This window comes from Ceratotherium simum, chromosome 35 (assembly GCF_057802395.1).
Source record: "Ceratotherium simum simum isolate JZ-2026a chromosome 35, ASM5780239v1, whole genome shotgun sequence".
Lineage (NCBI taxonomy): Eukaryota > Metazoa > Chordata > Mammalia > Perissodactyla > Rhinocerotidae > Ceratotherium > Ceratotherium simum.
The window spans coordinates 4,371,157-4,397,064 of record NC_141934.1 but is presented as its reverse complement, the minus strand read 5'-3'; the positions used below and the strand labels follow the sequence as shown (position 1 = coordinate 4,397,064).

The following is a 25,908-nucleotide window of genomic DNA, read 5'->3' as shown; positions in this document are numbered from 1 at the left end:
AATACAAACTATTTTCCTTATTAATTTTAGTAGTTTTAATCACATATATTAATTAGAATTTTTAACCCTTATAGACTTTGACTTCTAAGTAAGCAGTTATAAACTTTGTTTTACATTAGCATCCTGTGGCTTAGCAAATTTATTTCTTGGCAAATTATTGGCAAACACTTTTCATAATATCTGGAAACATGTTATTTTATAGTACAATTTTTTAATAAAACAGAAAACATGTTTACCAATAGACTCAAAACACCTTTTAGTTTTTCTGTAATAAGAAGCCAAAAGTAGACAAACCTATATTTAGCAATCAATGTCTAATATCTTATCTTAGTTGGAAATGATCTAGATACTCAATGAATTTTTATCATAAAATTTAGCAAAACTGAAGTTTTAAGTCACCAAAAAGAGTTTGGAAGCTATATACACCATGACACATAATTATTGTTAAAAATTTAACCAACATTCATCTTTTTCACATCTATTTAGTTACTTATTTTCAATAATTATTTAGATTATTTACAAGACGTTATAAGACATTAGCTAAAATTAGCCACATTTAAGTTACTATTTTTGTTGACCAGTTCTGTAATAGAAAGAACATCAGTTTATTTGACAAGTAAAGGCTGCACGTCTGCGTTATATCCAGTGCTGGAAATTAGCGTAAACATTGCAACCTTTATAATCTGACACTTTTACATTTTCTCAATTTAGTTGTAACCTGAGTCAGGGTCTTAAGGCTAGGCAACTTTTTCTCTCTTTTTTTCTGGCCTTTTCTTAGGTACCAATAACACAATTATGTGACAGCTCTCAAAAAATTTTTTCCCCAATTTACAAGTTTTTCCAATTTAAACGATCCATCGTTTGGCCACATTGACGAGTAGGATCTTAACCTTAACAGCGACTCATCCCAAGCTTTAACTGTGGACGCAAGAGGCGTGCCCAAAAGAGATCCAGAGAATACACTCTCAAAAATAAGAAAGCACAAGAGATGACAAAGGCCCCTTATAAAGCAAATGGGACCCCTTATGACAACTTCCCTGAGAGCAGTGTTAGGGAAGAGGGAGAATCCCCCTCTGCCCTTTCCTTTAAGGTTCTTATAGCTGGCCAAATAATTAAAAGACAGGTTAGCAGGAGAAAATAATACCAAGTTTAATAACATGTATACATGGGAGAAACCAGGGAACCTGAGTTTCTCAACAAAATGGCGGAGATTCTCATCTTAAATACTATCTTCAGCTAAAGACAAAGGAGGATGTTGGGGGTGGGGGGTTTGGGATTTCAGAGGGGAAGACAATTGACATGGAGAGAGAAATGTAAATGTTTGTCAGACGACTCTTTGCAGGGCAACCTATAGAGAATGTGTCGGGACAGACAGGAATTATAGTAATCAAAAGTATGTAGGTTTAAGTCCTCTCCTTCCGTACTGATAAGAGTTTCTAGAGATAAGGCCATCCCCCCCTCTTTCCAATACAGAGCAGGAGATACCTTTACAAATGGAGATTTCCCTTATAAAGGTAAATGTTTTGTAAACAGAACTTTGTTAAGAATGGGCTTAGGGAGAACCCTGCCATTCTGTCCATACCCAGAGTTAAATTCCTTTAGGCAGTTAGTGGGGGAGGTCAAATGTCCGTCAGAGAAAATAATCAAGGTAAAGAGATATATTTCAGGGTCGCCAATTTTTGATCTCCCACAACAGGCACAGCCGGACAAAGAGAGTTTCTCAGAACCTCAGTCTGCTCGACTGGCTGCCCAAGGATGCACGCAGGTACAAACATCCTCTGGATGGCGGAGACCAGAAAGGTCACAAAGCCAAGCTCTCAAGACATAGAACAAAACAAAAGCCCAGATGACAGGCTTATAGAGATGCCTGTGTCTTATGACAAACAACAAAAAGAGACAGAGACAAGGACTATTTCTGGGAGGAAAAAGATCAGTTATCCAATGGGTACCACCGGATCCTAGAGTCACTGAGTCCAAGAAGCTAGCTTCACCAATATTTTCTCCTGTTAATGTAAATTTAGAAAGAAAAAAAAACTCACCACTCTTGCTTCTATTGGACCCTGCAGGCAGAGATCCGGTAGACTGACATGGTAAGAACTCTCACCTCCTGCGGAAACTGAGTTTCTCAACACAATAGCAGCAAGTCTCATCTTAAATAGCATCTTCAGCCAAAGACAAAGGAGGATGTGGGGGGTGCAGTGGCAGGCTGGGATTTCAGAGGGGAAGAAGACAATTCACATGGAGAGGGAAATGTAACTGTTTGTCAGACAGTTGTTTGCAGGGCGACTATAGAGAATGTGGCCAGAGAGACAGAAATTATAGGAATCAAGACTATGTAGACTTAAGTCTTCTCCTTCTGTCCTGATAAGAGTTTCCACAGATAAGGTCATCCCCACCTCTTCCCAGTACATAGAGGGAGATACCTTTACAAATATAAATATTTGGTAAACAGAACTTTGAAAAGAAGGGGCTTAGCGAGGACCCTGCCAGTCTGTCCATACCCAGAGTTAAATTCCTTTAGACAGTTAGTGGGGGAGGTCACATGTCCCTCAGAGAAAATAATCAAGGTAAAGAGATAGATTTGGGGAATGGCCAAATTTTAATCTCCCACAAAGGAGAGAAGGCACCTGGGGTTTGGGCAGGTGGGGTTCAGGGGAGCCGTGAGCAGGGAGAGAGGACACTCTACCTTTGGTTGAGGCGCCCTCTGCACAGGTGGTTGGCTTCCCCTCTCAGACCAGGAAAGGGGGGGATTTAACCGTCTGGGTCAGACCTCCTGGAAGGAAGACAAATTGGGCCTCTCCTGATGCCCCTGGACCTCTGCGGCCCTATTGCTGGGTTCTCTGAAGCACGGACCCTGACTGCTGGTCTGTGTTGCACCCTCGACCACCCCAGACACGCCCTCTTCTGTGAAGGTGCTGAGTCAGGCCAGGCCTTCAGGCCCCTGCCTGGCCCAGCGGAGCCCTCTGCTGCCCCCCTGCTGCCCTGCAGAGAAAGCTGCTCATCGCCGCCTGGCTGTCCCACTACTCTGTGCGGTGGCTGAAGATGGACTTCATCGCCAGGTTCTCAGTGGGGCTCATGGTCATTCCCCAGGTGCCAGCCTATGCTGAGGTGGCCTGACTCCTGCCTCAGGTGAGATGTCTGTCCCTGCTGCCGGCCACATGCCCTGCACATGGCCTGACCACACTCAGGGCCTCAGCGCCCACTGAGAAACAGAGTAGAAATGCAGAGTATCCCCTCTAGACAAGTGGGGCACCCAGGGTTCCAGCCCCATGGGGCCAAGAAGCCTTGGTTTACAATCTAGAGCCTGTGACTGCCTTTGGGTAGACACACGCCCCTGTACCTGCTCTTGTCACACCTGTCACACACAGGCACCCAGCGAGTTCTGGTTGCCTGATGGGACAGCGGGATGACTCACCACAGCCTTAAGAACACTTTCTCAGACTCACACTCTCACAGAAGCTCACAGGCCTTTGTGCTCCCGCAGGTGGCACCCAGGGCCCCAGTTGGGTTTGGGGAGAAAAGAGGTCCCCTCATCCCTGCAGGTCACACCCATGGATGATAGAGGGGGAGCGTTTACCCTGCCTGTGTGCGCAGGTGTGCCCAAAGTACCCAGTGGACACACCGACCCCTGTGCTCAGACGTCTACACCAGGGACCCCGGGGGCGTGCCGCATGCCTCCTGGGTGTGCGTCCCTCTCTCTCCCCAACAGTACGGCCTCTGCTCTGCCTTCATGGGTGTATTTCTTCCTGGGAACCTCCCGGGATGTGACTCTGGGCCCCATAGCCATCATGTCCCTCCTGGTCTCCTTCTGCACCTTCCGTGAGCCCGCCTGTGCTGTGCTGCTGGCCTTCCTGTGGGGCTGCATGCAGTTAGCCATGGGCTCCTGCGCTTGGGTAAGACTCTCGGGCCTTCCTGCTGTGGTGGGGGCTGCGGTTCTGCTCTTCCTGGGGACCTGAGGCACCTGCTCCTGGGGCTGCACCTGCCCTCAGCATTTCCTTCTTTGCATTCCAAGGGCTGTCCCTTGTGTGTGTGTGTGTATGTAGGGGGTGCCCTCAGCCCTCAGCCCTACCCCATTCTGCTTAGAGGCCAGGACACTTGGAGAAATGCCCAGGTCTCAGACCCTAGTCTCCCTTTCCTGCTCTCCAGACCAGCCCAAACAGGGCAGGTCACCCACCAGTCCTTAGCCCCAATCCCACCCACACCCCCTCTCCCAGCCCACGTCCACCTGTGTCCTCTGGGATGGGGCAGAGCTGTGGCCACCTCAGTATTTCCTCCTGGCCAGCCATGGTTCGTTCTGGACTTCGTCTCCTGCCCCGTCAGCCATTAAAGTTTTCAGTTCTGCTGCTGCCATCACCATGGGCTTCAGGCAGATCAAGGTATGCTCGCTAGTGGGCACTGGGGCACCTGCAGGGTAGCAGGACCAAGGCCGGGTCCTGATATGTGCAGGCCAGTCAACGTCTTGCTGTTCCAGAGCTCGAAACACATGGTGCTCACATGGGTCCATGAATAAAATGACCCCTTGGGGGAGATGTTGGGGGAGGGTCAGGTTCTACATCAGGTCATTTGTGGACTGGTAACGACAGCCCCGGCTCTTAGTGGAATGTCCCCGCAATGTGCTTGGTTCCCTCACAGAGTGGTTCTGTTCCGCTGTCTCTGCTGCACGCTCAGCCAGCAGCCTTCGCAGGTCACGAGCATCCTGCGTGATTTCCACAAGCAAATCATTCCCCCACGCTCATGTAGCTAGGTGATTTCATTTTTATCATTTTTTCCAATTCCTGTTGAATATGTTTCAAATGCCATGCTTCTTTATATTTCTATTTAACCTCTATAGGAAGTACTAGATCAATGATCACTGGTTATCTGAGGATGTCACTTCTTCTCCTTTCACTGGGTTGAAGTTCCTGGGGGGCAGGAACTGTTTGGCTCTGACTGTGGCCGCCCAGCATGTGCTTGGTATAAGTGGGTCAGCGCTCAGGTGGGTGTGTAGGATGGATCCGAGCTGCGTTGTACAAATGAAGCCATTGGGCCCCTGCCTGGTGACCTGGTGTCCCCACCCGGGCCTCTCCAAGGCTTGGTTCTCGCGGCCAGGCTCTGCTCCAGGCTGGCCCGTGACAGTCTTTCCTGACTGGGGGCAGTGAGCAGATCAAGGCCAGGAGGAGACGTGTGTGTGAGAATCAGGTGGCTGACACTTCTTCCCTCTCACTCTATGCTGGGACTGGATCCAACACTGTCCCCGTGCTTAATTCTACCACACCCCTGGGAGGTAGGTTTCTCATCATCTCCATCTAGAGAGGAGGAAACCTCTCAGAAAGGTGTGGGTGAGTGCGGTTTATATATTACGTACACGCTCATTTCAGGGGAAGCTTGGCAAATGCTGTTTTGTGGGAAGGTCTGTCCTTTATTCTGGAAACAACATCCTTCCTTTTTAGTGTCAAGAGTGTTCCTTGATACAATCACAATGTGCAAAGAGCATATCTTCTTTGTATATACATACTTGGCGACCCTAGGCCCCCTAAGTCATGTAACCTTGACTGGGTCATGACAGCCACCTGAGAGCCCCTAGGCGGGTTGCATGGAGTCCTCCTGACTTGCCCAGGACAGAAGTGGAGGAGACGGAGGTTGGAGGTGTCACCTGGCTAAGCAGCCAGGACTTCTGTGGCTCCAGCACCTCAGGCACCTTGGGCCTGGTGAGCGGTGTGCGCCCAGGGGAGTGTACTGTGGTTGGTGATGGTCACATGAACTGAAGGGGGACAAAGATGGCTGCAAGAACAGGAACACACCTCTGTGACGAATCCGAATGTCTTTGTTTTTGATCCCTCGTGAAAGGTACATTAAAGCCTGATGAATTTTAATAGACACGTGCCCTGAAATATCACTGCAAAAGTACTGAGTTTTTCATGATCCTTTGTTACCGTGCCTGCTGATTGTGCTGATCCACATTTATGTCTATTATCTAATGTACAATTTAGGATTAGATTCAGGGTCAACACCTAGCCTTTTACAAACACTGTTGGATTCTGTTTCAGTTTTATCCTTAAGGCATCTGTCACTTCTGGAATCCACTCCAGCCATGAGGAGGAGAGTCACTCCAAGGCCTATGAAATGGAATCTTCAGGTTTTATTTTAAAACTGGGAATTTAGAAGATTCCATTCTTCATGATTGCAAAGTATTTTATTTCTTAATATTTTAGTTTTTCTCAAACTGATGCTTTAGAAAGAGATGTCCATTGGGCTGTTTGACTTCTGAGGTCATCTTTGGGGTGGAGCAGTGATAAATGTGGGTCCACTCTCATATTCAGGGTGCAGATCCCTGTGACCCAAATCTTATGCTTCTTTCCCATTTGATGACTTCCCTGTGTTCCCCTCCCCCTGAGTGATGATGATTCTTTTTGACACTTGTGAATATGTTTTTTGAAACCTTAGATGCCTTTTTTCTTCAAATAGAACATGGAAATCCTCGTGAATATTTCAGGATGTCCTGGTACCTAGAATGTTAACTAATAGAATTCCTCTGGGTTTTCGTTGCCCTAGTTTGGATCCTTTAAAGTGAGTGAACAAGATTCTGGACTCCCTTCTGGGGGCTACTTTCTATGTTGACAATGCACAATGCAGTCTGTTAATCATCATCACAGCTTTAGTGAGATATGGTTCACATACAAGTCACACTTGAAGGTGTGCAATTCAGTGTTTCTTAGTATATTCACAGAGTTGTGCAACATCACCACAGTCGATTCTGGAAGCTTTCCGTCATCCTTCCAAAAGAAACACCTTCCTCATTAGGATACGGTCCCATTTACCCTAACCTCTAAGGCCTAGGCAAACATAAATTCACATTCTGTTTCTATGAATTGCCCTGCTTTGAACATTCTGTATCAATGGAATCATACAGTGTGTGACCTTCTGTGTCTGGCTTCTTTCACTCAGCACAGTGGTGTCAGGGTCCATCCATGTTGTGGGATGGGTCAGCCCTTCATTGATTTTGATTGCTGAATAATATCTACTGTGTGGCTGTAGCACAGGGTATTTCTCCTTTCCTCAGTTGAGGGACATTTGGGTTGTTTCCACTTCTCAACTATTGTGAATATTGCTGCTGTGAACATTCCTGTACAAGTTTTTGCGTGGACATCTGCTTTCATTTCTTCTGGGTGTGTACCTAGGAGTGGGATTGCTGGGTCACATGGTAACTCTCTGTTTCACTATTTGAATACCCAGAAGAATTTTTTCCAAAGTGACTGCACCATTTCCATTCCTGCCAGCAGTGTGTGAGGGTTCCAGTTTCCCCACGTTGTCACCAACACTTACCATCTGTCTTTCTGATATAGCCATCCTATGGGTGTGAAATGATATCTCGCTGTGGGTTTGATTGGTATTTCTCTGGTGGCTAGTGATGTTGACATCTTTTCATGTGCTCAATGGCCATTTGTATACCTTCTTTGGAGAAATGTCTGTTCAGCTCATTGGCCCATTTTTAAATTGCATTGCTTGTCTTTTTATAACTGAGTTGTAACAGTTCTTTATATATTCTAGATATACTTCTTATCAGGTGTATGAGTTGCAAATTTTTCTCTATGTTGTGGATTGTCTTTTCACATTCTTAATGGTGTCCGTTGAATCCCAAAACTTTTGCATTCTGTTGATGTCTAATTTATTCATAATAGAGTCTTAAGTTGGAAATTATTTAGACATTAAATCATATCCTCATCAATATTTTGTTTATATAAATTAAAGGCCAAATGTGAAAGGGTTAGGGAAAGATTTGAATTAGTTCATTTGAAGATTCACTATAGATCCAACAGAACTCATCAGGGAAGATATCATTTCCCTGTTCAAATATTTCCTTATTATCCTTTTAATGTTCATGGGATCAGTAATTATAGCCCCTCTCTCATTTCTGATACTAGTAATTAGTGTTTCTCTCTTTTTTTTCTGAGTTAGCCTGGCTAGAGGTTTATCCATGTTTTTCATCTTTTTGAAGAACGAGTTTTGTTTTTATTGATTTTTCTATTGATTTCCCATTTTCCCTGTCCTTAATTTCTGCTGTAATTTTTATTATTTCTTCTCTTTTCTTTGCTTTAGGCTTACTTTCTTCTTCATCTAACCTAGATTATTGTTTCAGGTCTTCCTTTTTTCTAATATGTGCATTTACTGCTGTAAATTTCCCTCTGGGTACTGCTTTCACTGCATTCCACACATTTTGATTAGTTGTATATTCATTTTCATTTAATGGAAAATATTTGCAATTTCTCTTGAGACTTCTTTTTTGATCCGTGTTTTGTTGAATCTCCAAATATTTTGGGATTTTCCAGCTATCTTTCTGTTTTTGTTTCCTACTTTAAAGTCCTTTTTGGTCTGAGAACATACTTCATATGATTTCTATTGTTTTAAATTTGCTGAGGTGTGGGATTTTTTTAGCCAGGATGTGGTGTATCTGGTGAATGTTGGGTGTGAGCTTTTGAAGATGGTGTATTCTTTGTTGGGTGCACTGTTTTATAAACGTTAATCAGATCCAGTTGATGGTGAACCGTTTGGTTCGTCCTTACTGGTTTTCTCCTGCTGCATCTATCAGTTCCTGAGAGAGCAGTGTTTGCTGCTGTAGTGGTGGATTTGTCTATTTCTGTGTCTGTCCACTAGGATAGTGGATTTATCTATTTCTCTTTGCAGTTTTATAGGTTTTTCCTCACATATTTTGATGTTCTGTTGTTAGAGGTAGGTATCTTAAGGACTGTTAGGTCTTCTTGGAGAAGTGGCCCCTTTAACGTTATGGAATGCCTCTCTTTATCCCTGAGAATTTTCCTTGTTCTGAAGTCGGCTTTGTCTGAAATTAATACAGCTCTTCTAGCTTTCTTTGGATGTGTATTCCTGGCTGATCTTGTTCTGTCCTTTACTTCTAACCTCTCTGTCGGTTTATAATGAAGGTGGGTTTCTTGTGGACAGCATGTGGTTCCTTCTTATTGTATGAAATCCGTCTCTTAATGGCTGTATTTAGACCATTTCTATTTAAAGTGAGGATTGATATAGTTGGATTAATATCCACCATATTTGTAACTGTTTCTATCCATTGCTTTTGATCTTTCTTTTTTTTGTCTTACACTTTTTAAATTATTTTTTGTCTTCTCTAGTTTTAATTGAGCATTTTATATGATTCCTTTTTCCTTTCTTTTAGCATATCAATTATAGTTCTTTTAAAGTTTTTAAAATTTCCGTAGAGCTTACAATATAAATTTTCCACTAACCCTCAGTACCCTTTGAAATAACACTGTGTTTCTTCAGGGTTAGTGCAGGTCCCTTATACAGAGTCTCCCCAGTTCCTCCCTCCTATCCCTTATAAAACGGCTCTCCTACATTTCTCTTATCCATGAACTATTATCACTAAATTTATTTTTACAATTATTATTTTGAACGAAAGGAATCTGTTAGATCAGTTAAGAATAAGAAAAATACTGAACACTGTTTTATTTTACCTTCGTTTATTCCTTCTCTAAATTCTATACATCCGTCAGCTTAGTTTCTCCTGTGGGCTGGGAAAACCCAGCCCTGATCCCATTTCAGGAGGAGGTGGGACACCCTGTCATAGACAGTTTGGCTAGCTATTTGCATTTTAACATCTTTCTACAAGTGGCTTCTGATGGTGGAACAACTGATGCTGTCAAGAGCATGTCCGGAATGACACGGGGCTGGGGGGCCCTTGCACTGCCCTGAAGGGGTCCCATGGAGGGATGGGCTCTCTGCTGGAAAGGGGTCCCCTGCCCACTCAGCCCCAGCCTGCTCCCTCCACCCGTGCCTAGAAGCCCCGAAGGTAAGGAGACAGGCCTGAACCCCGGGCCGGAGGCACCTTCTGTCTTGAGGTTGGTGTCCAAATCCACGTGCGAACCCTGCCTCTGGCTCCGGGACCACTGCAGGACGTCCAGTGGCAACGGCCACCTCTTCCTGCTCTTCGTTCTCTCCAGACCTCTCGCAGGGCCCCCTCAGGGTTACGCCCATTTCGCAGTCCTGGCTGGGACTGAGCCAAGCCCCTCCTAGAGCGCATCCGGAGTGCTGGCGGACCAACCGGCTGCATGGGCCAATCAACTGTGGCGTGCAGTGAACAGGCACCCCCGGCAGCCAGTAGAGACGCGCTCCCCCCAGCGGTAGTCGCCCTGGCAACCCAGTGTTGTTGGTGCTGCAGAAACCGGCGCTGGCCCGCGCTGACCTTGAGCCTGCTCCTGGCCAGGGCGCAGAAGGGCACATGCCACGGGCCAGGCTCAGTGCTGGGCGCCTTGCAGGCGCTTGTTCCCATGCCATCCCGGGTGGGTCCAGCATCACCCCCTTCCGTGGACTGAGGACCATGCCTGACTCCAGAGCTGGGCCTTAGTCCCTGCACTTAGGGGGTGGGGCATCTCTGCCTGGCATCCCACAGGAGGGCCTGGGAGCCTTGTGGAGCCAGCCACCCTCCTCTCTGGAGCCACAGTCACGCTCCCATTTTGTGGGTCCCAGTTCTCTCTCAGGCTCCAGCGTGACACACGTGGCTTCCTCCTCCAGGAGCATTCCTCCCCAGCTGTGCTTGTAGAACTTCAGAATCTGCAGATGTCAGCTCAGAGGTCCCTTCTTCCTGAAGCTTTTCTTGGCCCCTCCTCTGGGCCACTGCAACCCCCATTCCCCCATCTCAAAGTACCTATAACACCTGTCATCCTCTCAGCCACCAAGGAAGTGAAGCCAAAGGGCAGGGGAGAGGGGCTGCTCCTCTCTGAGCCCCAGGGCCAGGCAGAGGGAGTCAGAGAGGAAGGGAGGCCCAGGGCAACTGGGGGTGGGGACTGAGCCCAGGGCGGGGGTGGGGCTGGGTCCTGCCCCCAGTGGGAGTGTCCCTTTACCAGCTGCTGGCCTGGCCTGGCCTGGCCTGGGCGCCTGCTTTACCTCCTGTTCAGCTGGGGCTGCAGCTGCTCTGCTGACCCTGCTCCCCAGCAGCCAGCACGACCTGAGAGCATGGGCTCCGAAGGGGCCGCGACAGGCTGGGGGCTTCTGGATTACAAACTGAGAAGTAGGTGATGACCAGGAACTGGGCGGTGGGCGCCCCGCAGAGGCTGCTGCAGCTCGGGGTCATGGTCTCCGTGGTGGGGTAAGAGAGTGGCTCCTGGGCAGGTTGGCTGGAGGGACCATGACTGGTCCTGCTGGGCTGAGGCTGGGGGTGTGACTCTTCAGGGGCTGGACTGGTGGCAGTGGAGGGGGCAGGTTGGGACAGGTTGGGGGCAGAAGGAAGGGTCTCCGTCTGTCTAGAGGCAGCAGGTACAAGAGCAAGCTGTGTGCTCGTGTCCTCCTGTGTGCCCACCTGCTTCCTTTCCTGGGCCTTGTCCCCAGCCCCATGTTGGGCTCTGGGCCCAGAGCAGGATGGGTCTCACTCTACCCAGGAGGCCCTGGGAGGGGCAGGAGGTAGTCCCTGAATCCTGTGAGAGCTGGAGCCCTGGGGCCCCTGAGAAAGACCACAGCTGTGGCTGGGTCAGGGGAGCCTTTAAGGAGGGAGCTGGGTCTGGGCTTTGCAGGGTGTTTGGGGTGGAAGTGAGGCTGGAGAAGAGGCAGGGGCCCTAAACGCTGTGCTGGGAGCCTACAGGGTGTGGGGCTGAGTGGGTGGGGCCCAGCTTTACCACTGCTCACCGAGTGCCAGGGACACACCACACCGCCCATCACCTCCTCCCCAGGTGGGCCCTCCTTGCCACAAAGGGCCACCAGGAGCAGGACCTAGACCCCAGATTTCTGTCATCCCCAAACTCAAAGGGGTTTCCATGACCCAGATCAACGAGCTGGGTAATGGCTGTGGGACATGGCCGAATTTGTGAAGCCACCACTGGTGGGTGCTTGGTGCTGCTGCCAGGCGCTGACACCTCTGACCCCACCCTTGCAGCGAGTGGGTGCAAGAGGGGCATGTGATGCCAGAGGGCGTGCTGGCGCTGTCACAGGGCTGGGCTCAGGAAGGGCCTGACAGAGGAGTGGCCATGGACAGGGCTCTCAGGGATGTGTAAGAGGTTTCCAGGTGGACAAGGGGACGGGGCAGGAAGCCAGGCCAGAGGTACTGCATTTACAAAGGCTGCACCCATAAGAGGGGGGCATCTGGGAACTCAAGACTTGAGCTTGAGGGTGGAGGGGAGGGGCAGGGGGCCAGGGCCTAGAGCTCCTGAGTGCTCTCCTCCCTGACCTGGGCCCTGTGGTCTGCCTCCTCTGTCCTTCTCATGCTGCATTTCCAGCCCCTTCTCCCTCCACCCAGATCCTCTACAGCCCCAGTTTCCACCTCTGTTCTGTTGATGCCCGAGTTGTAGCCCCGGTGACCACCTGCCCCGAGCACAGCTGCCTCCTGATGCGCACCCACCACGTCCAAGGAGAAACCCTCTCCCTCTCCCAGTGCAGCCTCTCTCCATCCACTGAGGGCCATGCCATCTACCAGGGCCAAAGCTGGACCCGGCTCCCCACCTCCCTGCCCCTCCTCCTGTCCATTCCGTCTCCTGTCGGGTTTCCCTGCTGCCCCCGCTGTGCCTGTGGTCTGCTTGTGGGCCCCCAGGTGCACTCCACGCAGCAGCCAGGCTGAGCCCTCACAGGTGACACCATCAGAGCCTGCCAGCCCTTGCTTTCCACCCTGGGAAGGCTCCCTCTCCATGATGGTGGCCACCAAGTCCCCGAGCTCTTCCTGCCACCTTGGTGCTGGGTTCCTCCTGCTGCTCCTGAGCCTGGGGCCCTGGACAGCGGCGTCCACCCTCCACCTGGCAGAACCTTGTCTGTGCGAGTGCGTGACCCTCCTGAGGAAGAGGGTGCTTCCTCTCTGGGTCTGGGACTCCCAGAAAGCTCGCCACCCTCCCCTCCGGGCTGATGCCCAGAACTCTGTGACCGTGTGCAGTCACTAATGTCCCTGTTTCACAGCAGAACAAGCTAGGAAGGGGCTGGCCTATGGTCCCTTGGCCAGTGTGTGGGGTCCCACATCCCTACCGGCCCCTCTGACGAGGGTCCCGCCCTTTGTCTGCCACACCTAGCACCTCCACCCTGGCGTGAACTTACCCTCCCAGAATCCCTCCACCTTCCCTATTCTGTCATCTGAGTTGGACCAGAGGAGCTGGGCCTCGAGGAGTCACTTCTGCCCCCACCAGAGACAGAACTATCAGGAGGGAAGAAGTCTCGCTCTTCCTTGGGATACAGCACTGCACCCCGATCTGACGGGGCTGCTCGCCCTCCCCCCGCTGACCACCTCCTTTTATTTGCACCCCCCAGCTTTCCCATGTGCCCCCAAACTCAGGGAACCCTGGGGGCTAAGCAGGGGAGGGGCACGTCCCTGGGGACAGCAGGGCTGTGTCACAAAGGGGAGACACCCCCTGGGCCTGGACAACTCTGCTCTCTCACCACCTCAGCAGCCTCCATCCCACTGTGAACCGCTGGGCTGACGAGGACTGTCCTGAAGGGGAGAGAGGGACGCACAGCCACGGTAACTGTGGGCCTGTCTTCCAGCGCCTCCACTGGGAGGGGGTTCACAGGGCCGTGCTGGGACCCTGTGTGGCTCCCTCATGTAGGCCCAGTGGTGCTGTGTGTGTCTTCTTTCTGCCAACAGCCCCCTGCCCTGTGGAGACTCGAGGGCCTGGAGTTTGTCTTGTTTTCAAGGCATAAAAACGGGCCAGTGTGTGGAGTTCAATGGGACCCACAGGACCTGTGAGATCGGGGCTGCTGCCCCGTGGAGAGCGACACTGTGCCTGTGTATGTGTCCGACACCCAGGGCAGGTCCCAGGACCAGCAGAGCCTGCCCCTGACCTCCCCCACCTGCGGGAAGCCCCTGCTGCTCCAGGCTGAGAACTCCATGCTGTTCATCAAAAACACCGTCACTTTCAGCATGTTCAGCTGCTCCAGGTCAGGTTGGGGGGTCCTAGCTGCCCCAGATCCTCCTTGTTCCCTGCCTGGCTCCACCTCCTTGCCCCACCGCCTCCCAGGCCCAATGCCTTGGAGACCTGGGACGCCACCTATTTTCAAGCACTACCACTGTGACCCAGGCTTCACCCCTACTGCCCAGTGTTCCCCATCGGGGACCTCGTGGCCATGGCTGGAGGGGTCTGTGAGGACCTGGTGTTGTTGCTGGCTCCCTGGGGGACAGGGTTCCGGGAGGGCTCGGGGAGAGGGTTCCTGCCGGCGTGCTGGTGGAGCAGTGATGTGCTGTATGCAGCGTGGGGCTTTGGGCATCCATGTCCTCTGGGATTGTGACCTGGACACCAGGGCCTCTGACTGCTGCCCCCACCACTCCTTCCCGCTGTGGGAGAGGAGCTGTGACTTCAAGTGCGGCCCCACTGCCCGCCTGCTGCTCCTCAGCCAGGTGCCCCTCCACCTGTCCTCCTGTGGCGGCCGGGACAGACCCCAGCCTGACCCAGCCCTCTGGACGCTCTGCTGTGTGTGGAGGGGTCCCCAGGGCAGGTGGGGGTGCTCTCAGCTCCAGGTCCCCCAGCACAGGCTCCATCCTGCCTCTCTCCTGAGCCCTTTGGTCTCCAACCTGTGTGTCCCCCAGACCCCTGCTGCAACTGTGACATCTCACCCCCAGCCCCTCCCCCACTCCACCCTACCTCCAGCATCTCCCTCCATAGCACAGGGGGCTTTGTTTTTTTACTTTTCCTTTAAGGTTTTATCTAAACAATTACAAAAATCCATGGAAAACTTCAAACATTAGTGCCGTGAAAACCCATATAGCTTTCATCTGGGTTCAGCAGATTTTTTTTTTTTTTTTTTTTTTACAATTTTGCCCCATTTGCTTTTTCCCTCCCTCTCTAGAGTGAGCCGGTTATATGTAGATAGATTTCACAGGAAATCGTTGGAAAGTAAGTGGCAGATATCTAGACACTCACTCTCTCAAGGCTGCCCTGAGTATGAGGACCTTCCCCAGGTGACCACTGGCCTCTTGTCACACACAGGAAATCTAACATTGGTAGACAAATCTAATGTTCAGGTTTCCCCAGCTGTGCCAATAACAGTCCTAAATCTTTTTAGTTTCCGACCCAGAATGCACATAAGGATCTTGCGTGCATGTATTGTCCTGTCTTTGAGTGTCCTGTGCAGACCCCCCCATCCTTCTGTCACCTCATGTCACCTCGTCACCCTCATGCATACGTGCACACAGCCACCAGGCCTGGAGGTGATACCCCTGACACTACCTGCTGGTCCCGGCCTGGCCTGGCATCACTGACCTCCCCAGCCCTTTGCAACCATGTGGGGCTGGACCCCGCCCACACCCTGCTCCCCACACCCTGTGCTCTCACCCGCCCTACATCTCTGCCTAGAACTCCTTCCTGACCCCTGGGAAACCAGCCTGAGAGTCTCCCAGCAGGAAGCCTTCCCTGGTTCCTAGGAGAGAGTGAATGACACTCTCTGGACCCTCACAACCCCGGGCCTGCCCCCACCCCCCACCCCCCGCCGGTGTCTTGTTTAGGGACCCTCTGTCCCCATCCTCTCAGCAGGCAGGGAGCTTCTGAGAGGCTGCTGCCGGCTTGCTTGTCCCCTGGGTCCTCAGCAATGACACAGGGCTGAGACCCAGGACTTGGGCTGGGGGTGGATGGAGTCAATGGATGAGTAAGACCAGGCCTGTGAGGGGCAGCCCAGCCCAGGAGTGGGCAGAGCAGGCCACTAGACTCCCTCCTGCCCCAGGACAGCCACTCACTGGTGGGAGGCCTCAGACGTGAGGCCCAGAGCCTGCTCAAGCTCTACAGGATCCTTTGACATCCCTATCACTGGGCAGGTAGGGGCCAGGTGAAGTGGGTGGGGGCAGGCAAGGGTAAGGGCTGGGAGAGGGTGACAGTCACAGCCAGAGAGGCTCAGCCTAGGTCTCTCTCAGGCAGGGAAGTTCGGGCTCATCCCCACAACCCACACTCTGGGCACTGGAGTGGCTTGGCTGGATGTTTTGGGTCTGGCCAATGTGGCTGCCTCTGGCTGCCGGCGTGTGCCCCCCGAGTGCACACCTGATCCCCTGTGTTGGCATTTAGTCTCAGGGTGAGGGCTGGGAGGCAGCGGGATGGCAGGTTGGGGGCCAAGACATGGGTCTGCCCTGCCTCTCCCAGATCCCCTTCTCCTGTGACCTGCTGCTGTTGTACATGGACAGGGAAGCCCGTTTCCCCTGGAGGACCAATTCTGAGGAAGGGAGCTGTGGGGCTCCCTGGACCCTGGGCCACACTTTGGAGCCCTGGGCTGCTGTCCTCATCTGCAGGTAAAGGCCCCGAAGGGCACTGCCAACCCTGAGCAGACGGAGCCGGCTTCCCACCCCCACACCCGGCTGCCCAGGTGCCTTAGAGGGAGCCTAGCACCTGCCCCCACCACTGCTGCTGGGAGCTGGGCACCATCATCAGGGTGGCCCTGGCACCCACTCGCTGGCCCATCCTGAGGCCTATAGCCTTTGCTGGTTGGGGGTTAGGGGCTGGGAAGGGTGGCGGCCCTGCCTTGGTGACTCACGGATGAAACTCTAGCAGGACCAGGGCAGGGGGTCGGGGGAGAACTCCACCCTCAGCTCTCAGACAGACTGTCCCTCCCCCTACTCCAGCCTCGGCAGAGTGCTGCCTGGGGACCACAGAAGCCAATTTTGTCTAGAGACCTGCAGGGAAACACGACACAGGGCGCTGGTCCAGTGGGGCTCCTGCTGGGTCTGGGTCTGGAGAACGCTCTCCCAGTCTGTCTCCAGTGTTCCCAGCAGCTCCCCGCTCACCAGCTGTCCCCACACCGGAGTGGTCGACTCCGGCCCTGCGTGGCTCCCAGCCCCACTCCGCCTACCAGCACTCCCCTCACAGTAGAGCCCCTCCCCTCTCAGCAGCCCTGCATGGGGATCTGTGCAGCCAGAGTCCAAGGCAAGGGAGAAAGAAGCCTGACAGGAGGAGTCATCTCAGCTGCTCTGGGGCTGGGTTCCTAGGGCAGGTCTCCTCCCAGCTCTGGGCCTCATCCAGGGAATGAGGGGTGCGGTGGGCAGACAACCGACAACGCGAACCCGTAGGACCCCAGGCAAGGGCATGGGCACCTCTTGGGACCCTTCCTGGTGGCAGCCCTCGGGCTGTGGAGGGCTGTGATGGGGAGGGGGGAGGGGCTGAGTTGGTGGGCATGGGGTCCTTTGGGACCTTCTGTATGTTTGCTTGGTGACCCCAGCCCAATGACCTGGAACCTGCTCACAGGGCTTGCTGGGAGCCATGGGGGAGGAGGCTGTATATCTGGACACATATGTCACTGCTGCCCAAGGTCACACCCGAGAATGTGTCTGGGCAGCTGCCCACCCCAGCCTGAGGCAACAGCATGAGGACCACGCTCTGACCAAGACCCCAGGTGGAGCCCAGGGGCTGGAAAGAATGTCCCTAACAGAGGACATGGAAGCCTCTAGCAGGCTGGCCTGGTTCTGGCTCTGGAATCCTCCAGGGGGCCTGAGTTCCACCTGCTGGAGAATTTCCTCGTGCCCCCGGGCCCATGGTCAAGAGGGGAAGGATGGGGCTATAGGAGCCAAGTCCTCTCTTGGTCCCAGGGAGGAGCAGGGATTTGGGGGTACCCACCCCAGGGAGATAAGGGGCTGCCTTCTCATAGGTCCCTGGTGACCAGGGGCGTGGTGGCAGCTTGCTGGTGGAGGGACATGGGCCAGGTTGGCGAGGGCCAGGACTTGTGCTCAGGCTGGGCAGCATCTGGAATCATCTGGCACCTGGAGCCTCAGCAAAGCCTTGGGGTCCCTGCTCCTCTCTGTCCCAAGAGCCATATCCATGGGAGGCGGGTTCAGAAGGGCCAGGATGAGAGAACACGGCCCTGAGCCTGGTCATTGGAGCGGGGTCACGGGTACCTGGTTGTCCTTGGGGCCCAGAGAAAGCTGAGGTCAAGGCTGCAGAGAGCCGAGGAGTAAAGCTGCCAGAGCCAGCAGCTTCCTGTGTGGCCCTTACAGGCAGGAACGGGGAGGTGGGGGTGTCTATGGTAGATGTAGCATGGCCTTGTGGAGACCAGTGGGGGTGCAGGGTGGGCCTAGGGACCCCTAGGACTGGAGCCCCACTGCCACCAGGTGTGTGGAAGGTACCTGGAGAGGCCCAGGCGCTTGTGCCCCCACCTGCATGCATGTGTCCCGTCCGGAGCCTTTATCACAAAGCCCTGAGGGGCGGGCAGGGGGAGAGGCAGCTGGGGAGCTGCAGGCAGCCCTGAGCTTGGAACCAGCTGTGCCTCAGTCTGCAAGTGGTTGTGCACCCCCAGGGGAGCCGTGTGGGCCTGTGCCTGAGAGATGCGTGTACCCGAGCAGGTGGGCCTCCATACCCAAGGCAGGCCTCAGGCAGGTGCCCTGCTCTCTGGGAGCCCTGGGAAACCGAGGGAACCCCGGAACTCCACTGTCCTTTCTAGGCGGCCTCCTTGGGGTCCAGGCTCTGCTCTCTGGATCTGCCCCCAAGGGGACACGTGGCAAGCCTGGGAGGGAGTCTGTCCCCGCCCTGCCAGGGACCCCTCTGTGCCTGGTGTATAGCTCCCCTCTGAGCTGGGCAGAGGGCTTGGCCTGAGGGCAGGACCCCAAGGCCCAGGCCTGGCCGTGTCCCTGACTCAGGCTGTGCCAGGGCTGGTGCATCCCCCTTATGGAAACTTGACATCATTGCTCTCGATTGGAGACAATCACCTGGTTCCCCGGGGTGGATGAGGACTCAGTGCCACAAAGAACGCCACAGTAGACACAGTGACAGGCCACATGGCTGGCTGAGCGTTTATTATTGTGGATCCCTGGGGCTGCGGGCCTCTTCCCTGCCTGCCCTACTCCACCTGCCCAGGAGGCTGGAGTTGGTCATAAACAGGAAGGCGCTGGGCAGAGTCCACCACACCAGCACTTGCCATGGCCCACTCCCAAAGACTCGATGCTCAGCACCCGGGCTGAGGTCCTGAGGATGCCCCAGCATGGGCAGGCCTGGAAACACAAGCTGCCGCAGACAGGAGGAGCTGCCAGTCCCTCTGGCACTCTGAGCATGTGGGTAGAGCAGGCCCCCAGCGGTCCTCATAGACTGTCAGGCTGCTCCGTGCAGCCAGGGTCATGGGCCAGTCCCTGGCTGGGGGGCTGCAAGACCTGCACCGTCTCTTCCAGGTTGTCACTTGAGGCAGTCAACCCCGGCTGCTCCCGCTGGTTCTCCTTGCTGTGCCAGATGCCGTAGCCAAAATACACTACGAGTCCTGCAAGGGTGGCACCAGCCTGAAGGGGTGGGTCCCAGCCCTGCTTCCCTGCTTGCCCTCCTCCTGCAGCCCACCCGGGTCCCAGCCTGGCCCCCACTCACCGATCAGCAGCCAGATGGAGAGGCCCAGCCAGGTCAGGGAGCTCAGGTGCAGCATGAGGAAGATGTTGAGGAGGATGCTCAGGGCTGGAGTCAGGGGAACCAGGGGAACCTGAGGGGACAAGGGCAGAGCTGGGCTGGCTGTGGGAAGGTCTGCTGGCCCAGGGCTTTATTTCTAGGGAGTCCACAGAGTCTTCTCCACCTCTGGAGATAGTGGAGACAAGGGCCCACTAGCCATGCAGAAAGAGGGGGATGGGGGATTGGCCTCCCCCGCCCTGTGAGCCCGGGTGCATTCTGCCATGGCAGAAGAGGAAGGGGCGAGGGGAGCTGGCTGGGCTGAGAGTGAGGGGTGTTGGCTGGAGGAAGTACCTGGAAGGTGTCCTGCCGGCGCTGTTGCTGGTGGGCCCCCAGGACGAGGAGACTGAGCAGAAACATGGCGGAGCTGAGCAGGAGCAGCAGGGTGTAGCCCCAGAGCGGGAGGTGCAGGGCCGAGTCCCCGAAGACCAGCACGCAGTCCAGAGTGATGGCCGAGGCCACGAGGACACCGAGTGCCCAAGCCACAGGGGCTCCTGGCCGGCACCCACCCAGGAAGCTGAGATAGGGCCTCAAGGCTGGTCGCAGCTGCCCGGGCTCAGGAGCTGAGGCCTGCTCTGTGCCTACAGGGCTGGCTGGGTCCAGGGAACTGGATGGAGAGGCCTTTTGGAAGCGTGGCAGGATAATGGTGGTGGCCATGAAGGTATAGGTCAGCAGTGCGCTGATGGAGTGGAACTGGACCAGTGCCTCGAGGTCCAGCAGCAGCGCCAGGAGAGCCATGATGACCCCGAACACCAGGATGCCCACCACAGACACCTGCGTCCGGGGGTGCACATGGGCAAACATGTGGAAGAAGAGCCCGTCAGCGGCCATGTCAGAGACGATGTGTGGCAGGGAAGTGAGGCTGCCGAGCAGGAGAGTGGTCATGGCTGTGGCAGAGGGTGGGAGACTGGTTAGCATGGTGGACAGGCCCACCAGGGGCTGCTGCTGGGGACTAGGGCAGGGTTGGCCCCTGGGAACATAGGCATAAGTTTGTCTGGGCTCTGAGAGTTAGGCTGAGTGTATGTGGGGTGCTGGATTGTTCCCCCTCACCAGCCAGGAATGGGACAGCCCGGTTTAGGTGACAGACCCACTGGAGAATGTGATGAGGGCTGAGTCCCTCTGCCAGGAAAGACCTGGAAGCACGTGCCCTGGGCTGACATTCTGTGTACAATTGGGAGGGGTGGTGAGTAGGTCCCTCCCAACAAGCCTGGGTGGAGAGTGTAATCATTAGCACCTTCCTGGGCCCATGATGCAACTGGGAACACAGGCCCAGATGGAGACATGTTCCCTGGGAAGCTTGGGGCAGGGTCCCATTGCCCTGTTCCTTCCCATCTTGCCCAGAAGGGCCCCTTACCGCAGATTGCACCAGCTGCCACGATGAAGCCTGCCCAGCTATAGCCCCGCTGGTAGAAGGCATCAGCGACTGCCCAGTCAGGGTCCAGGCTGTGCCAGGGCACCATGAGGGTGAGCACAGTGGAGACGAGGATGTTACCACCAGCTACCAGGCCAAGCGAGATGGTGATGGCCATAGGCACGGCTCGCTTTGGGTTCTGGGCCTCCTTGCTGGAGGCAGTGATGGCACCAAAGCCCACAAAGGCTTTGAAGCAGGTGGCAGCACCAGCCATGATGCCAGAGAAGCCAAAGGGTGCAAAGCCCCCCTCCTCAGTGCTCCAGTTGTGCGGGCGGGCCAGGACACACCCCAGGATGATGATGAAGAGGACGATGACCAGGCTGATGGCACATACGGTGCGGTTGAGCCAAGAAGAGACACGGGCTCCACAGAAGACGAACGTGGAGACTAAAAGTGCAATGCCAGCAGCCAAGAAGTCTGGGTACTGGGCCAGGAAGGGCACCTGCCAGGTGCCTACGTGGGCCTCGATGAAGCTGCGGATGCGGTGTCTGAAGATGGCATTCAGGTAGCCGCTCCAGGTGCGGGCCACGGTGGTGCCAGTGATGAGACGCCGGAGGACCACGTTCCAGCCAATGAGGAAAGCCCACAGCTCGCCCATGGACACGTAAGTGAACAAGTAGGCAGAGCCCGTGGTGGGCACACGTCCTCTGAACTCTGCGTAGCATAGGGCTGCCAGCAGGGAGGCCACAGCAGCCACACTGAAGGACACAAGCACTGCAGGGCCGGCCATCTCCTTGGCCACGATGCCCAGGAACACGTAGAGGCTGAAGCCCATCATGGCACCCACACCCAGCAGGGTCAGGTCCAGCATGGTCCGTTGGTGCCGCAGCGATGTCTCCCTGGTGGACTCCTCCAGTGTCTTCAGCCGGTTCAGCTTCTGGCAGAAGCGCACCAGGCTGGCACTGCTGGGCAGCCCCCGGGCCATGGTGGGCAGCTGAGAGGAGCACCAAGCCAGCTGCTGGCACCTACAAGGGTGAGAGGGAGTGACAGGATGCCCAGCTGGGTCCTAACCAGACTTCAGTCCTTGCTCTACCCTGCCCTGGGGACCCAAGCCTGAAACAACTAACCAGCTGAGGGGCTCGATGAGGCAGGGGTCAGAGCCCATGAGCAAGCTGGGGAGGAGGTCACAGGGAATCGTGGAGATCCCTTTGGCCTGCCTCCCAGGCAAGGGAGAGAGCCTGGTGGAGCCGGACCTGAGCGTGTTCGGGAGGGGCCCTGTAGATGGGAATGTGGCAGTCCCAGAGAGCCTAGCTTTGAACCTCTCCAGGGGTCTGGGATCCCAGAAGAGAGTGGAAACCCGAGACTTCCCAGCAGCTGTGCCAGGCCTCCGGCACCAGGAACAGGAGTGCTTTGGCAGAGGCGGCCACCTGGCCTCAGACAGCAGTGTTCATCACCTTCCTCCCCACCTCCCCAGGCTAGTGTATCAGCGCACTTTGCCAGGAGTCGGGACTCCCTGGGCCCTGCACCTGAAGCCAAGGCCCCACAGTACAACAGGCCACCACCACGCCACTGACACGTCTACTTCTGCTGTGCCCCTGTCCTCAGTACCCCAGCCTTTACCTACTCTCTGGCCTGAGTCTGTCCTCACAGGAGTTGCTGCCACTACCTTGTGTCACCATTGCCACCACCACCACTCTGTGCCCACCCCAAGCCTTGGGGACATCCAGAACTGGGCACCACCTCCAGGTCCCACAGGCACTCAGCCCACCCTACCTACACCTCACACCGTCAAAACCAGAGCTCACCGGGTTCTAGGGAAACCCTGTTACTGTGCTCGGTTCACAGATGAGGAAGCCCAAGACACTGGGGTGGTCTCCAGAGACTGGTGGAGGTTAAGGTCCAGGTCTGGGGGTGGAGCCTGGAGCCCTTCCGCTTTCCCTGCTGCAGACACTCTCCCTGATCCCTCATGCCAACACACATACTCCACCAGCTGGGCACCATCCAGGCCCCTCAACACTGGGAGGTGTGGGGGCTGAGGGAGTCAGGGGAGACTCTGGTACGAGAAGGGTATGAATCTGGCTGAGAGGCCCTGGGCAGTCCCTGACCTCCCAGCACAATGGGATGGCAGCAAGCCACCCTCATCCAGTGACGAGGGAGAGCCCGGCTTTGGGGAGTGTTCTGTGAGTTGGCAGAACTCGTGCCGGCTGTTCTGAGCTTCTAGCTACAGACAGTGTCCTGAAAGAAAGCGAGCAGACTCCTGGGGATGACCTCCAGCCCTCCAGCTTGGGGCACCCTAGTGCCCCTCAGACACCAATGGCAGCCCCCCCAGCTCAGGAGCACCTGTCAAGCCTGGAGGAATATTGGGGACCCTAACAGCATCTCCCCACTTGTGGATATCCATGAGAGGTGTCATGGACTGAGCATCTACTCCATGCCAGTCCCCACATCACAAGAGACACATCACGTGTCTCATCACGTGTCTCATCACAAACCCTCCTCAGGCTTATTTATTCCTGGGGCTGAGGGGTCTTTGTCCTTCTGCTCCTCCCACTTCTTTGAAAGTGGAAAGGTTGGTGTCACAGGGTGTGAACTTGTTTACAGCAAAATAATGACAATCTATCAAAGCAAAGCAAAACCAAAACAGACATCTTCTTGCCCCAGAACTTTCTCCATGTTATCAGGTTTATATGTGTTTTGTGGAATAGGATTTTAGGGGCACCTGCAGGCTGTCTGGCTCAGTGGGCTGGTGACAGGATGGTGGACTCCCAGACATGATGGTGCCACTTAGAACACTCTGTCTTAGCCAACCCCCTTGCTCCCTTCTGATATTTGGCTGATATTGTCTTGAGGAACTTCTCAGATGGGCTCCCACTTCCTGCAGGGATGACATCTCCCATACCTCGCTCCTTGTGGCCTAAACATAACTGAGCAGGTGTTCTTGTTCTGAAATGCCTTCACAAAAATCCAGAAAAATGCATTTCCAACCCCAGAGGCTTGGGCAGTTTTGTAACAGGAGCTCCCCCAAGGCCTTACCAATGACCACCTGAGAGCTGGTGTGCAGGGTTTCAGAGCACTGACTTCTTGTCTACCCAGAGAGGGGCTCTCACTACACCTACTTTCACAGGCACCAACATCCAGTGGGTATTCATGGCCAAGCGTGGTTGACGCAGTGACTTGTAAACTTCCAGGGATATGGCTGGGCTGAGTGCTGGACCCCACTGAGCAAGGCAGTTACATAGAGCAACACCGTGAAGATGCAGTAAAGGTAAAGCACCAAAAAATACAAGAAGAAGAGAGAACAATTCCCACCTCATCCTACAAAGCCAGGATCACCCTGACATCAACCCAACAAAGACATCACAGGAAAAGAAAACTACATACCAATATCTTTTATGAATATAGAGGCAGAATTGCTGAACGGAATACTAGCAAATCAAATCCAGCAACATATAAAAAGGAGTAAGCAGGATTTATGCAAGGAATGCAAGTTTGATTTAACATATGAAAATTAATCAATACCATATGCTGTATTAACTGAATAATGGACAAAAACCACAGCCACAGAAAAAAACGGTCAAGAAACCTGGAATAGAAGGGACCTCCCCCAAACTGATAAAGACCATCCATGATGAACTCTTGGCTACTACACTCAATGGTGAGAGACTGAAAGCTCTCCCTTTGATCAGGAAAAACATCAGGATGTCCTCTCTCACCACTTGTACTCAACATTTTACTGGCGGCTAGGGCCATGGCAATTAGGGGAGAACATGACATAAAAGGAATCCAGGTTGGAAAGGAAGAAGTAAAACTATCTCTAACCATAGATGACATGATCTTATGTAGAGAAAATCCTAAGGAATCCACACAAAACATATTAGAACTAATAAACAAGTTCAGCAAAGGTGCAGGATACAAGATCAACATACAAAAATCAACTGTAATTCTATACACAAGCAATGAACTATGCAGAAATGAAATTAAGAAAACAATTCTGCCTACATAGCATCAAAAAGAACAAATTTATGTATAAACATACTTTGAATAAATTTAACAAATTAAATGCAAGACTTGTGCACTGAAATCTACTAAACATCATTGGAAAAAATTAAGGAAGACCTAAATAAGTGGAAAGACATCCCACGTTCATGGACAGGAAAACTTCATATTGTCAAGATGGCAATACTCCCCAAATTGATCTGCAGATTCAGTGAAATCCCTATAAAAACCCCAACTGCCTAATTTGCAGAAAGTATCAAGCTGATGCCAAAGTTCATATGGAGATGCAGGAGACCCAGAATAGCCAAAACAATTTTGAAAAAGAACAAAGTTGGAGGACTTACATGTTCTGATTTCTAAACTGACTGCAAAGCTACAGGAAGCAAGACAGTGTGTTACTGACATAAGGATAGACATATGGATCAATGGAATAGAATTCAGCATCCAAAAATATGAGCAATTAATTTTTAAAAATTTATGGCCAATTTAAATTTATGGCCAATTGATTTTTTTTAAAAATAGACTATTTTTTAGAGCACTTTTAGGTTCCCAACAAAATTGAGCAGAAGGTGGAGTTCCAATATATCCCCAGCCCTTACACATACACAGCCTCCCGCCCATCAACATCCCCACCAGACTGGTACATTTCTTATAATTGATGAACCTACATCGACATGTCATTATCACCTAAAGTCCACAGTTTACATTAGGGCTCACTCTTGGTGTTGTGCATTCCATGGCTTTTGACAAATATATAAGGACATGTGTACACTGTTAAAGTGTGCCCTAAAATTCCTCTGTGCTTCACCTAGTCATCCCTCCCTCCCTACTAACCCCTGGCAACCACTGATCTTTTCACTGTCTCCACAGTTTCACCTTTCCAGAATGTCACATAGTTGGAATCACACAGTATGTAGCCTATTCAGATTGACCTTTTTCACTTAGTCATATGCATTTAAGGTTGTCTTATGTCTTTTCATGGCTTGATAGCTCCTTTCTCCTTAGCACTGAGTAATATTTCTTGTATGCATGGGCCACGGTTTATTTATCCGTTCGCCTACTGAAGGACATCTTGGTTGCTACCAAGTTTTGGCAATTATGAATGAAGCTGCTGTAAACATCCGTGTGCAGGTTTTTGTGTGAACATAAGTTTTCAACTTATTTGAGGAAATACCAAAAAGTGTGGTTGCTGATTCATAGGGTAAAATCATATTTAGTTTTGTAAGAAATTTCCAAACTGTCTTCCAAAATGGCTGTGCC

General features: G+C 53.0%; 1 protein-coding gene and 1 pseudogene across 1 annotated transcript; one reads left to right on the top strand and one right to left on the bottom strand.

Annotated features, from left to right (window-relative positions):
* The window catches only part of LOC101404171 (P2X purinoceptor 6-like), a 94,558-nt pseudogene extending 78,223 nt beyond the window's left edge, over positions 1–16,335 (top strand).
* Positions 16,336–18,834: 2,499 nt separating this feature from the next.
* Positions 18,835–21,673, bottom strand: LOC147912419 (cationic amino acid transporter 4-like). The gene is made up of 4 exons (XM_087423908.1): positions 20,656–21,673; positions 19,596–20,188; positions 19,230–19,338; positions 18,835–19,128 (listed from the first exon to the last, which is right to left on the bottom strand). The coding sequence occupies exons 1-4, from the start codon at positions 21,635–21,637 to the stop codon at positions 18,956–18,958; spliced, it is 1,857 nt and encodes a 618-aa protein (XP_087280034.1). The 5' UTR covers positions 21,638–21,673; the 3' UTR covers positions 18,835–18,955.
* Between the last annotated feature and the right edge of the window lie 4,235 nt (positions 21,674–25,908).

Bases quoted from the DNA above. Each gene is read 5' to 3' on its own strand.
- LOC147912419 (XM_087423908.1), bottom strand. From the start codon at position 21,637: ATGGCCCGGGGGCTGCCCAGCAGTGCCAGCCTGGTGCGCTTCTGCCAG. The intron at 19,339-19,595 runs GTACTTCCTCCA...TTGTCCCCTCAG, and splicing joins GCCGGCAGGACACCTTCCAG to GTTCCCCTGGTTCCCCTGAC. The intron at 19,129-19,229 runs GTGAGTGGGGGC...CCACCCTTGCAG, and splicing joins CTCCATCTGGCTGCTGATCG to GACTCGTAGTGTATTTTGGC.